The 15,849-nt window shown below is 40.6% G+C and overlaps 1 protein-coding gene across 1 annotated transcript in view; it reads right to left on the bottom strand.

The window, feature by feature from the left end:
• Positions 1-1,197: 1,197 nt before the first annotated feature.
• Positions 1,198-15,849, bottom strand: part of snap25a (synaptosome associated protein 25a) — a 34,368-nt gene continuing 19,716 nt past the window's right edge. The window contains exons 4-8 of the mRNA XM_035144710.2: positions 14,639-14,687; positions 10,960-11,077; positions 6,584-6,703; positions 4,098-4,242; positions 1,198-2,779 (exon numbers count right to left, since the gene is read on the bottom strand). Coding sequence (XP_035000601.1) covers positions 2,711-2,779; positions 4,098-4,242; positions 6,584-6,703; positions 10,960-11,077; positions 14,639-14,687 — 501 coding nt within the window. The 3' untranslated portion in view covers positions 1,198-2,710. The remainder of the gene's footprint in view (positions 2,780-4,097; positions 4,243-6,583; positions 6,704-10,959; positions 11,078-14,638; positions 14,688-15,849) is intronic.

Below are 15,849 nucleotides of genomic sequence, written 5' to 3'. Positions count from 1 at the left end.
TTTAGGTGAAATGCACCTCTATTCTATAGTCCATACTCTTAAAAGCAAAATAGAGACCAAGAGGAGAATGTTGATTTATAGTTTTTATGCTTTCTCTTATTTTCAGAGAAACTATTTTTACCTCCGGCAGTGAGCAGATGTTCCTCCCTCCATTCTTCAGTCCTTCTGTCCATCTGTGTTCACATGTGTGTTGTTGTTGTCTATGACCAACAGATCTTGAAGTGAACTGACTGGATTGACATGAAGTTTGGTGCACACACACATATACGCTCCAAACAGAAATAACGTGTTGATTTTGTTGAACATATCGATTTTCTGTTTGTAACGTTTGTGTGTCTCCGTCTTTGTCATTGCAGAGGTTATATGTTTTTGGTAATGCTACACAGAATTGTACTGCAAGTTCAGCATTAATACTTTGTTTACTCACCAAGAGCTGTCTCCAGCAATGGAAGGAAAATATTAACCTTTAGTTTTTTTCCTTTCACTTCCTTGTTTCTACTGAAGTTAGTACATCAACCACAGAGCTCTGTCTGGGCGGTTTTAGCTACCTTTACTGCCCAAGATTCGACAAGAACTGACATTTGGGCAAATATGCTATTCTGGAGTTAGATGAGAAGATTGACGCCACTTTCATGTCTGTACAGTTAATCACAATAACAAGCAAGAAAAAGAAATGCAATACCTTTAAAAAAACAAATATAGATTAATAATTTCTAGTAAGTTGAAGTAGTGAGGATAACTTTTTGCTTAAGTGAGTTCAAGTTAGTTTATGAGATTTTCTGTATTTAGTTAAAAATGTCTCAATGGATGTTATATAGAATATTTAATAGAAAAGAGAGATACTTCAGACTTCAAACAAAGGCCATGGCATTTAAGCAGCATGTCTAACTTGTATTTTGTTTTCAAAATGACCTCATGTTATTTGGATTCTCCACATTTCAGATGATAAAGATGTTAAATCCTAATTATTTATCCTGGTTATATAACGTATCAGAAGCTTCTACCTTCATGACTGTCAGTGTATTAACCATTTTGGTGACATTCCTGGACTTAAGGTGGACTGTCTGCCACATCCGTGATTATCTCCATGTATAAACTGATATAAAGGTATATTCTGTAAAAATCACCCTGGGATTTACAGAACGAGACAAAAGCCTCTGGACTCAGAGGAGCAATAAAGACAGACACGGGTGTGACTAGGGTTTATTACTTTTAATCAATTCAGCTAGCTACAAAATGTCCACCACTTCACACACTGACAGGATACAGAGAGGGAGTCTTTAATATTACATGCGTTGAGGACATCAATCTCACAGTTTAACCTATTGTGTCATTCAGGTTTAGGTATTTAATCACCTTACTCTAACTACTCAACATTTTGGCGATTTGGTGTGCATAGCTCTAAAGTACAGAAGCAACAAAAAACCCTTTTGTATGTATTTTTTGTTTCAGAGTATAGTTATCATTGTAACTCAACATTATCAGTTTTTTACCAATAACAAACCACACGGGGGAGAATAAACTTACAGATACAGTCTTCTTATAAAAGTAAGGTCTCTCAGAAATATGCGTCTTTGCTTTACATTGCAAACGTTTATTTTTTTTCAGAGCATCCAAAACCTATGTTACAGTACACAACCAGTCCTTCTCTTTCAGCACATAATCAACATCTTCATCACTGAACTGCATAATCATTTAGAAAACAGGTCATTTTTTGCAATACAACCCCAAGTCCTCGTATTTTTCATCTTTAACTCACTTTTTTGATCCCTTTTGCATTATTGTACAACAAGATGGTCACAGTCGGTAAATATATCGAGACAGAAAGAGTGGCACTATTGCAAACTTGCAGGAGTATGGAACGATCAACTGTGTCCTAATACTGAGCATGCGGTTTTGTCAATTTGCTACTGCCATGTTATCTTTTTTTTATATATATTTTTCAGACGAGTTTTATTTATAAGACTAAAATCTACCATTTGTCATGCAGAGAACGCACAATTCACATCACTTGGAATGCAAGGTCTAATACAGCTACAGAGAGTCTAGTTGCACATTGTCTAAACAGTAACTCAGTATGAACAGTATGATTGCGATGAAGGAAAATTTACCATCGACTGCCTTTTGATTGTAAGTGCTCTTTGCAATGCCTTTCATCTGTACCGTCACTGAGCAAGTTTTTACTCGGGCTTTCCCATCGGTCGTCTCCCTTTTTTTCTCGTGACAACACCAAAATAAGGAGCATGACAGTAGCCTAAATGGAATGACACAGTTTTACTAGGACGATACTGAGATACTGAAAAGGAAAAAGAATAAAAACAAACAGCTTGTATAGCATTCCTATAATATACTTGTCATCCAGAGCAGTGTACTTATATATATATATTATATATGATATATATGATATATATATATATATTTTGATAAAGAGAATAAAAACTTCACAGGTGAGCTAGAGAGCCATCAAGTCAGCACTATATACAACCTTTGGAAAGAATGATATACGGAGTATAAGAAATCATCTTTTTACGAGGACAATCATCTTGAAAAAGCTCGACAGACGACACAGAACAACATTTACAATGGGGAAGGGAGGTGATATGTGCATGTGTGCAAACCTAGAAGGTCAATACCAAGATGAAAGCAAGTCAGCGCCTGTCGATGTGCGGCGCGGGACGCCGGGGACCATCACGCTGCGGGCTCAGGGCGTTTAGCCACTGCCCAGCATCTTTGTGGCACGCTGGTTGGCCTCGTCAATCCTGGTCTTGTTGGAGTCAGCCTGGGTGAAGCAGAGAAAGAGAGAAGACAAGAATGTCAGTTTGATCCAAATCATATTAGATAGGATTTTTCATGTCTAGACAAACTTTTTAAAACCCCTGTTTGACCTGAGAAGTCTGAAGGCCTCTGCTGGAAAGATTAGATGTATGAACATTGAGACTCTGAACGCTCATGAGGATAATGGGCATCATGACATGACTTATAGTGATCGAGGCTGGAATCAGTTCCCTCCCATTTGGTTTAATACTGACATGTTTCTATTGTAATAAACTCATATATTCAAGTAAGGACAACTCAGGCTCACAGAGTTAATTCTATTATTCACCACTGTGAACAGTGATTAGAAATCGGTGCAGAATATTTTTCTTCATCACTGCTTATGAAAAAGCTTTTCAAAAGACCTGGCCAAGAAACCAAGATAAAGACAAATACACTCTATGTAAATGCTAAAGATACGTAACATACGACAGGGCTATAAATAAATAATAAAGGGATCTAGCTGGTGGCTGCAAATTGGCTTTGTTGAACTAATGCACTAAAGATTCTGCAGTTCTGATAATAAAATGTGTATCTATGATCACTAAGCTTGTGACTCGGCAGTCACCTTTTCATGTCTACTTGCTTACAATAGGTTGCATATCCGAGAAGGGAGTCTAACATTTATCTATGTCAACAGAGACACTGAGAAACACTTCAGGATTAACACATTAATAATTACACGTTAGAGCAGAGGTTTAGATTTTTCAAAATGTAATATTATGTTTGAAACCTGAGTGCTGCTGATTTTAATTAACAATGCCTTTGACAACAGGAAGGTGTTTAAATTACTGTATCCTGCTGCTCTCTGTATGATTGTGGAGGGAACTGATTCCAATGGGCTAACTATTAGAAAAGCTAATTATTTGAAATGGGTTATCATAATAATGGTGGTGAATGCTAATTTTAAAATCTTTCCATCTTATGACTGTAATATCAGTAGATTTAAATCCTGAGACAGGATGAAGAAGGAAGGATCAGGGGAATCAGTGACGTACACTTGTCTCTGTGTTGTATCAAGTATTAAATTCTTTGATAAGTCAAGGTTAAATAATGTTGCTCAAAAACCTTTGTCCTAAAGCCACATGATGAAAAGGAAACTAATATCAAATACAACAAGTAATTACAGGTAAATTACTGAAGTCAGGGGAAATTATTCTGTATGTGACATCCATCTTTACAAAATGCAATAAGACTAAATTAATCTATGCTATGTTTATATGTATGCACTGTACAATAAATATAAAAAGAGCAGTTAAATCTTGATCTGGTCGTGGGTGTACCTTCTCCATGATCCTGTCGATCTGGCGGTTCTGGGTGTCGATCTCGTTGCCCATGTCCAGGGCCATGTGGCGCAGGTTACCGATGATGCCGCCCACCTGCTCGAGGTTCTCGTCCATCTCATTTTCCCGGGCATCTTCTGTTACCCTAAACAAACACAGTCACGGTTAGAGGTTATGTCGGCATAAACACCAGGTCACACACACAGGCCACATATTCATACATTGACCAGGTTCAGAAAGGTGCCGGCTGCTTCCTCTGTGACTTTCTCATCCATATTTCATCCATATTTCGCCTCTGATCCTCGGAGGAGCGGGGCCTGACCTCAGACCAGGCATCTGGACAGAAGGAGATCCCTCTGCACAGCAGTTTACGTTGTGTTTTTCTGCTGAGTTCTCTCATAATACTTACTTTAACATGGATTTTTACAACAAGCATTGTGTTCAATAAGTCAATTTACGATTTGAAATAACTGATAAAGGCTTAAATTGTAAGAATCAGGAATGGGAAACACCACAACTTGTTTTGGACTGCAGTGACACCACAGTATTTACAATGATACCCAGTACTGATCAATTTACAGCCATATGAGCCTCAAACACTATTATGTTTATAGTGGAGAGGATGTAGACTGAGATAAGAATCAATCTCATAGATTCATTACTTCACTGATCTGCCACGACTAGTGTCTGAATAGATAATGTAAAATATGATATCAAATTGACAAAAATGTATGTATATCAAAGACTGATGGTATTTGGGATAATATGTACAATGTTTTTGGTTAGCCAAAACATTAAATAGTAGTTAGCTGAACTGCAGCTGTAGCTGAGCTTGTTGAAAATGTCTGTTGAAGCAAATTAAACAATCCACATCTCACCACAGTGACACGTGTGCTGAGAGGAATCGGTGATGGAGAAATAAGACGAGCAGAATGAATTAATCTCTTCACCTCCTCATTTCCACTTAACTGCAGCTTTCTCCTGTGTCCTGTACTCATGTGCACAGGCTGCTCTGACCTGCAGAGGCCGTTTAGTCAATGCAACACACCTACCCATCGTTTCTTATGCTCACAGTCCTTTGGCAAAAAATAGTTCTGAGCTGTAGCTTGTAGGTAGTGCTTCATTTAAAATGCATTTATATCAGTTTAAATAGCCACTGCAGTGATGTGGTATTGAACTTCCATACACCTCATCAAACAGGAGGCAAAACTGTTGGTGCTAACATGCTAACATGTTGATATAGAGTGGGTGTGATGTTAAACATGTCTACCATCTTAGTTTAACATTGTAGCATGCTGACATTTGGTAATTGGCACTTAATCCAATGTCATTAATGTTCAGGTATTTGGTCCTAAGTCAAAGTATTGGATGAAATGAAATTACACCTGATGATGTCACTATGTGAGTCATGAAAAATACAGTTTGATAATTAAATTCGTTTAGGTTTAATGACTCCATGAATTTATTTATTAACTTGTTCTTGTCAGACTTTAGACAGAGGACACATTTGATGGCTCAGGAGTCAGCAGCCACGTCACATGACTAACCAGCACATACTGTCCGTCACGACCTTGTGGAGTTTTATAAGGTGCTAAGTTGATGGTATAATGTCATTGGTTTACTATGATGTATTAACTTTGTCTAAGTCTTTCCAATCATGGACTCGGGACAATTCCAAACATCCCTCAGTATAAATATTTGTGAGTCCACATTCAAAATAATACAACACTGAGGGACTTTGAGTCCACTCATGCTCATATGAAAACATCAGACATAGAAATCCTGTGCTATATCTCTGTGATTATAACCTTCTCAAAAATCTGAAAACATCTAAAGGGAATATGTAATGGTATACCTGCCAATATCTTTTATCCCTAATGATCATACTAATTATACATGTGGTAAAATATGCATATACTCTGTGAGTCACACAGTGTGCTGCTATTACAATGACCCTTAAATCCACATAGAGGCAATTAATAGAGAAAAGAGGCGGAGTCAGAGGGACAACAAGTTTACAGTTTATCATTATAAATAATTCAGGTCCCACACTGTCTCACTGTAGCAGGACTATATTGTCGCAGGTTCAGTAAACAAATGAGCAAGAACACTACGACGCAAAGTAAATCCTGATAACGCTGTGTATTCCCTGTAGACTCGTGATGTACACCCTGGCTAGTCATGTGATATGATCATGTAATCTGAGCCTTGGAATGTAATGTGTACACTTGAGGAAACTGCTCTTGCATTACAGAAGATATTAGGATATACAGTTGTTTTCATGCTGTTCGCCCCATGATAAATAATAATAAAGCTCACTGGTAAATGTGTTGTGTACTGTTTGTGTAATACAAGTAAAAAGTGTGGTTGTTTGGTTGAAAGTCGTGATTTTATTGGGAGTTGTTCTGCCTTAACATTTACCTCCTCCTGTCTTATTGGTCCAGTTTTGTGTGTTTTGAAGTATCCACTTAAATCGTCAGTCCTACCTGCGGATGAAGCCTCCGCTGATGGCCATCTGTTCACGCTCGTCCACCACGCGGGCGGGCTGGCTGGCCACAACCCCGTCCTGGTTGTTCCCCCAGGCCTTGCTGGCTCCACTCTTCATCCTGGCCACCGGCAGCGATAGGGAGGACGAGGAGGGACAGTTACTCAACTGTTGGACTGAGCATCATTTTACCTCAATAACCAGGCTGGCTTCCCATTAGTCGAATATCTACAGAGAAAGCCTTGGATTTGAGGTAATGCAGCAGCATGTCAGTATGTAGCGGGATTGATCAGCTGACACAGAGGTGTTATTTGATTTCATGCATTCAGCACAGAAATATATGGTGGGGACTAGACTAAGTCAAGCAAAGCATAGCAGGCATGGACTGGTTGGTACATTGGGTTTGATACAGGCTCATTCTGTAGTTACACAATAATTATGTGTGTGATGTTATATTTTTTTATATATAACATACTGCTCAGAATCAGGCAAGCCTGGTATGCCATGTCACATCTATGTGTTCTCTATAATCTAAGCATGCATTTCAGTAGCTGCACCATTTAGGATCCTATTGTTTAAAAAAAAAAGAATTTGTAACCATCACCCCCCCCCACCGTCACTTCTGTAATGTTACAATGATAAGCCCCGGCCCCACTCCCACAGTTAAATGTCCCAGTGTGACAGAAAACAGAGAAGAGATGAGCTTTTGGCAGACACACAACATAGAGTGTACAGGACTGTCACATTGTTGGGGGGGACGACGATTAATGTGGAGAACAAACTGCGAAACGACTTAAGGGAACAAAATAAAACAAGGAACTGGAGGGAGTCAACAGAGAGTAACACCATTATTAACTGTTCCTACATCCAGTGACCTGTGTCCCCACCCCCTACATCCTGTCCTCGTTCTGCTGTTTTTACACGTCACTGTTTTTCTTCCAGGTTTGGGCCACTGGACAAGCTGCGATGGCAGGCAGCAGCGAGGCAGAGCCGTGTGAGCCGAAGCTTCAATCTGCTTCTGTTTCAAGAGCAGAAAAAGTGGACAAATACAGCTGCGCTAACACAATACGCCACCACAGCTCGGCTGCGTGGCTTTGTTAACAATCAGATTCTGCATCTGTTTTGGCACAGGGTTGGGACAGAGAGGAAGATTTAACCGTTAGAGATACATTTTTATTTCTTCAGTCGCTATCTCCAGAATTTTAAGGCACTTTCTGAGGCAGGACAATCACATATCTATAAATGTTTTTATTTAATAAGATTCTGTCATTTCTTCTGCAGTGTCACTTGTTGAGTTTGGTTTAACCTTGGAGTGCTGTTGGGATGTATTCAAGCTGTATCAGGGATGGCGATGGCTCAGCCTCCTACACTGCTTTTATTAATAGAAATGGACTGAGGCAAGGCTTCGCTGAGCTCCCTGTCCCTGCTGACACACTGTGGTAAACACACATGCTACCCTTGCCTGAGTCCTTTCTCTTTCTACCTTCCTTGTTTTTAATTTTTATCTTTCTGTAATAGCGAACCTGTGATCGTTTCATTTCCCCTCCTCTCACTTTCCGTTCATTTGATATCCAGTTTGTTCTCCTTGGCAGTTTGCTTCCCTACAGTCTCAGAATGGATATAATGCACTTCCCTAATCACTTTTGCTGCGATTGAACTGAGATGATCTGATTAGATGCTACGAGTACTGCAGATCCCGTCGTAAAACTCATTCTACCTAATCCATTCCCTGAGTGACCTGTGTGTTGAGCTATCTACCAATCAAAATCCACTCAGTGGCCCGCAGACAGCCCCAATCAGAAGGCATTAAGCACGAAAAACCGAACAGTCAGCTAATTCTGATAGACAGCCTGCACGCTGCAGGGATTAAAGAAATATACCAGCATGCATGATGGAATAAAGTCTCACTTTCTGAGAGGCGTGAGGAAATAGGTCTCTTTTATCAACTCCAGCATTATTCAATGTGTGCATCCAGTTTGAGTTGACTTCCCAGCAGGCTGTCACGCCTCTATCTGAAACGCTGACCTACATGTAAGCGAGTTCCCTGCAGGAGAGGGAGCTCAGCAAACAGCGAAGCTGAACAACCAGTGCAGGATGAAGTTATAGCACAGCACTCTGCAGGAGAGACGGCACTGCAGACAAACTGCAGCAGAACCAGAGGGGGGAAAACAAGGCGGCGGTGGGCTGTCACCATGCGGAGCCGTGTTCAGACGGGGGTACCACGCGCATGCCACATGCGCAGTTACATGATGTACCCATTTTACAGAACAAACATGACTAGCTGACCCGAAAATGTCCCACTGCGCATGTGCTCTAACCCAGTTTCCAGCTCCGAGGAACAACGCGGATCGCTCCTGTTTTTTCTCTTTTCCTTTTGATGTGTCATTGTTTTCACACAGTTTTCTCTTCTCTCTTCCTTTTGTTCTTTCTCATGCAAGGGCCACAATTGACTATTTTGTTTGCTTTAATATTTTGGCCATTTTAGACACTAAAACCTTTGCTAAATATATCTGTTTAAACTCAATCACTTTTCTTCTTTTATCAACATGATTTCTCCTCGGGTATTCCGACCTTTTCAAAATAAGACAAGGCTTTTGTGCAGCTCGTGGTAAATAAAACATTTGTTCATCATCAACATCATCAACATCATTCCATTGTTAATATTAGCATCAGGATCTTAGCATCTCCACGTGTAGCATTGCTGTTATGAGTTGCATCGTCATGCATGCATGAGCATTCAAAGGGTCATGCTCGCCAGTCATTCCATGTCATTGGCGCTCGGTGGTTCAGAGATGGTGGTAGGGGGAGAGGGTGGTTAAGAGAAAGGTCTCATTTCCTGCGAGAAGGGTGAGGATCTACTGGATGTTAAAGCGGTGGTAGAGATCATGCAGATGAGGAGAAGTGTCAAACAGTCCTGGACCAGGCTGACCAAAGACATTTTGGAACAAAGATCACTGAATTACCAGACAGGGTCAGGACATAAAATGATCTGAGTGCCGAGATGCCTCGGGAGCCGCAGCCCTGCTCTTTTAGAAGAATCTAATCTGTTGGGAAGGCCAACAGCTGAAGTGATGTCGTTGTAGAAGTACCCATTGTCCCATCACTTTGCATTCATACTAAAAAACTCTTCAGGAGGAATCAAATGTTACAAGAGGGACTTCTACAATGACTCCACCTGCATGTATATGACTCCCATTATAAAGGCGTTTGGAGAAGTGGGAGCTTAGAGAATAGGGCACTTGGAGAAGGGCACTTGGTAGAAGGGTGTTAAGAGAGGCACTTCTTGATGAACCATGGCCTTTGCTGAGTGGAGGAGAGCTTATGTGGAGGACTGGACTTTTTGAGCTTGGGTTTATAGGATTTGGGTCTCGCCAGTCTATTTGCACATGGCACAGAGGGAGCGAGAAAGAAATATACAAGTTTGGGTCGAGTGTGTGTGTGATTTGGAAGCATCGACTTTACTTCTCAGAGGCCAATCAGGTAGCGATGGCTCTGACTGGATGGACTACGGCATGGTTGCCAGTTGTGGAGCTATGAACTATGGGATACTGTATCTCAGAAGGCCAATCCAGTGGAGAGTCTCTGTAAGAACCCAAGGCTACTGCGTGTGCCACCAGATATCTACAGTGTGTGTTTCTGCATGTACTGTGCAGTTGCATTTAAGTCGAACTGAAATTTAAAATATTCTTTGCTTAGTACCTACGTCTTTTTGGCTTTATATAGTTTTTTGGTCAAATTTGTAACCATCAAAACAAAAGAAAGTTTATTTTAAAAGTTTGAGTTTGATAAGAAAGAAACTGGACCCATAAAAGAATGAGACATGCAGGTTGTCATGTCCGATGTCACAATCACACTGAAAAACTCATCATCTCTTCCAGGCTTGTTAAGAAGCACAGAAGAAAATGTGCTGTATCATTGTTACTATGTTTTTAGTGCACTATAAAGTTAACAGCCTGTCTTCTAGCAAAGTAAGTCCTTCGATGTTTGATAACCACGGCAATGGGAAACATTCAGCCTGAAGCCTAGCTTGTTTTGAGAAACAGAAAATAATGTACATTCAGTGTCATCGTGCTTGTCCTGACATGGAAAGTTAAAAATTCGAATTTCAGTTCGACTTTAGGTATGCTATGCATGTGTGTGTGTGTGTGTGTGTGTGTGTGTGTGTGTGAGAGAGAGAAAGTGTATCATATCCCCCTATGTCCACCTCGTACAGCTGTAAAAGGGCGGGAGTCAGTGTCTATTTGGAGCTGGAGCAGAGCGGACTATTGGCTAATGGCCACCGTGATGTCACTTCTACCTCTGTTATTTTTCAATTTCTTAGATATTGAGTCTTATTCTTTTGAATGGCAGGCAGGCAGGCAGGCAAGCAGCACCTACTTGTTACATGGACAGGAGCAAAGACCACAGAATTTCCCTAGATCGTTCAAATTCTTTTCTGCATCCTTCATGTCCTTATTGATTTGGTCCATTCCCTCCTCGATGCGCTCCAGTTGCTCTGATTAAACACAAGTCATTTATCCCCCACAGAACGAAGCACGAGAAAAGAGAGGGAGGAAGAGGAGAGGAAGAGAGAGATAAAGAGAAGACAAAGGAGATAAGACAACAACTTCAGACACTCACTGTGACAAAAGAAAGTAAAACCAAAAAAAAGAGGAAAACTGGACGCCACCACATATGTAAAGAACCTTGAGGCACGTTGTCAGTACCTACTTGTGACATGGACATATGAAAAGCCCACAGCATTTCCCTAAATCTTTTAAATTTTTCTCGGCTTCCTTCATGTCTTGGTTGATATGGTTCATGCCATCTTCAACACGATCGAGTTGCTCTGGTCAGGACAAAGGGATGACAGTAGTGGAATGAATTTCATTGACTGATTGACAGAAATATGAGTTATTATGAGCAGTAATTGAGTCGTGTGTGTGTGTTTGTACCCTGGTGTGTGTCAGGGTAAGAGAGAAGACTGATCTGTGTTTCTACTGAATGCGTTGATTTGGTGGCATAAAATAAAATTTTGTGCATTCACTGATTTTGTTTTAGGCCAGACAATGTAATATATAGCACAACAAATGAAATAATGACAGTGAATATAATTTCTCAGTTTAAGTGGTTGAAAGTTAAAATCTTTAAATATTAACTTTAAGGAATAGTTTTGCATTTTTTGAAAGATCAGAATTTGCTTCCTAGCTGGACAGTAACATAAACATGTGAGTAGCACTCATTTCTGTAGCCTACGCTAAATAGGAAGCAAGAGCCAGCTGCCAGATAGCTTAGCTTAGCATAAAACTACAAACAGGAGGGAAGAGCTAGCCTGGCTAGAGCCAACCTCTTCAAAGGCAGGGGCACATCCAGGGGCAGGCCAGGGGGCCACTGGCCCCAACTAAAATCTAATTGGTCCCTGAAGTTTGCGGTTTCCTGTTTGGAAAAATCCTACATCTGCCATTATCCGAAGGTAATACAATCTGCCTTCTAGTGCCAGCTCATGGAGTGGGAGTAGGGTGAACATAACACTGTATCATTTAATATTTACAGAACAAAGATGGACGTTTCTCCAGTCTTTATGCTAAGTTTGCTATTTGCCTAATGGCTCAAGCATCATATTTAATATACCTGCTTGGCAAAAAAGGAAATAAGGGAATTTTCTTCAAATGCCTTACTGTTCCTGGTCCCTATTCCTGTGTCAATGTGCAGTCCAAAAAACTGGCAACTGTGCTCTATATTCAACCAATATGTATATTTTAAAATTCCGTCAGACCAAAGCAAAGAAAACTCCCTTGGGAGCTGTTTACTTGCGCCGTGCATTACCTGACAGGTCTGTTTTTTCTCCGGTTGATTTTTTTCACTGTCTCCTGATCTACAATCAAATTGTCATGATTAGGATGCTGAGTTAAACTTGTTCCTTTTTTTTTTTGCTGTGAGGACATCCAACTAAAAAATAACGTGCCCTTGCCAGCTTATGTGAAAACAATGACAATATACGAACAGCTTTACATTGTCGAGTAATGTTACTTCTGCTTTTATTCTGACTGAGCCCTCGCTGCTGTGGATCAAGGCCTGGTGCTGGACTGTCTCATCATTATGGGACACTTTATTGGCTGCTTAAGATTCTCAGATATCAGTTTTGGTGATTTGCATTGTCTAATGTTGCTGCCACAATCAAGAGAATAAAAGTGGTGTGTGTAACTACAAACTGCCCGTGTTGCTTTGGCTGGTTTTGCATATGGTCAAGGAGATGGAACGGATTTTAAGTATGACTGAATTCTGGTTTATGAGCGTCGGGGCCTTCGTCAGGCTGGTGTGGTGGATGGTGGGTTGGTGACGGCTCCACAGCACAGGGGATTTACATCCCGATTAAAGGAAATACGGTGCAGGCAGAGTGTGAAAGGGTGAGGCACAGTTAAATATGGATTGAGAAACTAGTTCATTGACTTTTTCAGATTTGTAGAATCCCCGATTGGCATGCATTTTATGTAAATATATTCAACTAAGAAAGGATCCACGATGAGTGAAGTGGGCTAATGGCACTCGGCATGCTGCACTCATTATTACATGGTCAGCGGCTGTAGGTTTACACTTGATTTCACCTGAAGTAAACCTTCACACTCGTCAATAACTGTTTCCAGCATCAAGTGCTACACAGCTACAGACATTTCTGCCTGCACTAAAGTCAATAACACAGGGTCAGAGGTCAGCTCAGGCTTTTAGCCTCCTGGGTGTGTAGTGAGCCATTTCAATTGGTTTCTGAGTAGTGATCCTGTGGGTGAAGAATAGCGCGGGGGACAAAGAATAAGGATGAGGGGATAAAGGGATGGTCAGAGGAGGGCAGAGCTCTCATCCCCCTGAGTGAACAACCATGTTGGTACAATTATGGTTCCCTTCTACAGGATTGGTGAATTCCCCCTCAGAGACAATCGAAGCTCAAGATATATTTTCAGTACCAACTTTAATAGTATTAATATTAACTGCTTGATGTTACACATTATAAAACATATAAGTCAAAGTGGGTTCTGGGTTTGTTTGCTCATTAACAAACTGCATGTAACCAGGGATTGTACAAAGTGGTATGAACTGACAGAGAAGTGAATATTTTTGTCTTTACCAGCTAAATCGATCGTTTCTTTTAAATCCACCTCTGGTATTTTTAGATCAGAGTGTCAGCAGTGTGGCAGGGTCCGTTCAGCTTTTCTCTGGCCTGTTTAAAACCTGCTCGCCAAATTGTAATTATTCATCAAGTGGCCTGTGCCATAAAATGGAGCCTGTTAAGACTCATTCACTGTTAATGCTGTGGTAAAATATAAAATGTCCAATTTAATCGCTTTCACGTCGGAAACAATTTTCCTCAGCGATTTCGGAGAAGGTTACAGCACCAACAGATCTCAGAACAGCCGATCAACACCCTGCCACTAGCTGCCACAGGGACAAACATGTTAACCCAACTGGATTACGCAAGAGAAATCATTTTTCTTGCTGTTGAGCTGTCGGGTTTTGGCACTGCAGTGGCTTGCATTAAATATTCCTCACTGGATCTGTTCGTGTTTTGGCACTTTCAATATTTTCTATTCGCTGTCTTTTGTTTGGTAATGACAGTAAACAAGCTGCTGGCAAATCAAACGCAGTTAGGCAAATCAAAAAAGGACAAAAAAAAAAGTTAGCCAAAGGAAACAACGGTTAAAGGAAGCTGAAAGAAAGAAAATTTACCCAAAGTTAAACTGGTCCCCTTGACTAATTAAATGTGTTAGAACCCAAATCAGAAATTGTTACTTTAAATTAATAAAAATCAGGAAAAAATGAATTAGTTTGGCAATGCATTTAAATGAAAACAATTAAGCAACTGCATATGAAGCAAATTCATTCATTCATTCATGTTTGATACCATTAACTTAACAGCAACATTTCTATTTATATATAATAGTGTCACTTGTGGTTCTGCTAGAATGTGAATAGCATTTAATTCTACATATATAATCATTATACCAGCTTTATTTAATGTGAATAGCTCATTATTAATACCTATGTGTTGTAACTAAACTCGCCATCCCTCCTCTTGCAGACTTACCTCCCTGCTCGTCCAACATAACCAAAGTCCTGATGCCGGCATCTTTGCTCTACTCCCCAAGGACAGGCAGGTGTGAAGGAGGGGCGCAGGGAGGGAGGGGAAACAAAATGACAGAGAGGTCAGTAATGAGGCCAAAGCAGCCGAGGGAATCAGTGGTGAAAACCCACAGTTTTTTGGAAAACATTTGATTTCTTTTAAATCCTTTTTGAGAATCGCTCAAGGCCTAACAGCGTCTAATCACACATCCTGATGCTCTGTGGTCCTTGTTGATGTTCCCGTCCTTCTGGACAAACACATATTTTTGCTCCCCCAACATCAGCATATAAGCTTGTATTGATTAGAAGGAGCAAAGGTCATTTCTCTATTACACCTTACCAGGAAACACCCCCAAGAGATTAACAAAGGAGAGTTATTATTAAAGCGACGACCGTGCGATTAAATTTACGTAATTACACAATTTATAACACAGGCTCCCAACACCCCATCCGTCTGAGATGTCAGCAGCTGTTGGACCTTTGGACCGTGCTTGAGTATTGCCTGTAAACTGTAAGAGTATTTAGTCCTCCAATGGAGGAAAATGGAGGTTGTCTTTTTCTCTTCAGCTTTAAGAGTTTCATTTGAATTCTGGCATGAGGAGCCTGCATGCGGATTCAATAGTGAAGCTATTAGTCACTTATAGGCCGGGTCGGCTGCAGGTTTCAATGCTGGTAAAAAGAACGCAAGTATGAGGAGGACGATAGTGACACTAAATGTAAAACTCTTCTTTCCCTGTGCTTCTTAGAAACTCAGCACCACTGCACTAAGATGTGGCACCTGGCTCGGCTTGATAGCCATAAATAAGATTATGTTGTGTCAGTGCTACACGCGCACACACCATTACACACACATCCCCCTGCCTGCTCAGCAGTTTGGAAGGAAAGCTACACATTGATGTTAGAGAGGCAAGAAGGGAGCAATTATTCTGGCAATATGGAAAGCCTCTTTCCCAGAGAAATTCCAAAGGATTTGAAATGTGTCCCTCGGGATACACCCATGATCCCAAACAGGACCGTGAAGCCTACTCATGCAAATCCAGGAGCCGGATTAATACATCGGGCTGCAAATACTTTTTTGAGTCAAGAATTCTAAATAAAAAGCACATTTTTACGAGCTTTTTTCAGCAAACCATCATATCACCACACGTCTCAGAAGCTTATATCCCGCATGATATC

This window comes from Hippoglossus stenolepis, chromosome 20 (genome assembly GCF_022539355.2).
Source record: "Hippoglossus stenolepis isolate QCI-W04-F060 chromosome 20, HSTE1.2, whole genome shotgun sequence".
NCBI classification, from domain to species: domain Eukaryota; kingdom Metazoa; phylum Chordata; class Actinopteri; order Pleuronectiformes; family Pleuronectidae; genus Hippoglossus; species Hippoglossus stenolepis.
The sequence above is the reverse complement of the archived record's forward strand: the minus strand, read 5'-3'. Positions and strand labels throughout refer to the sequence as shown.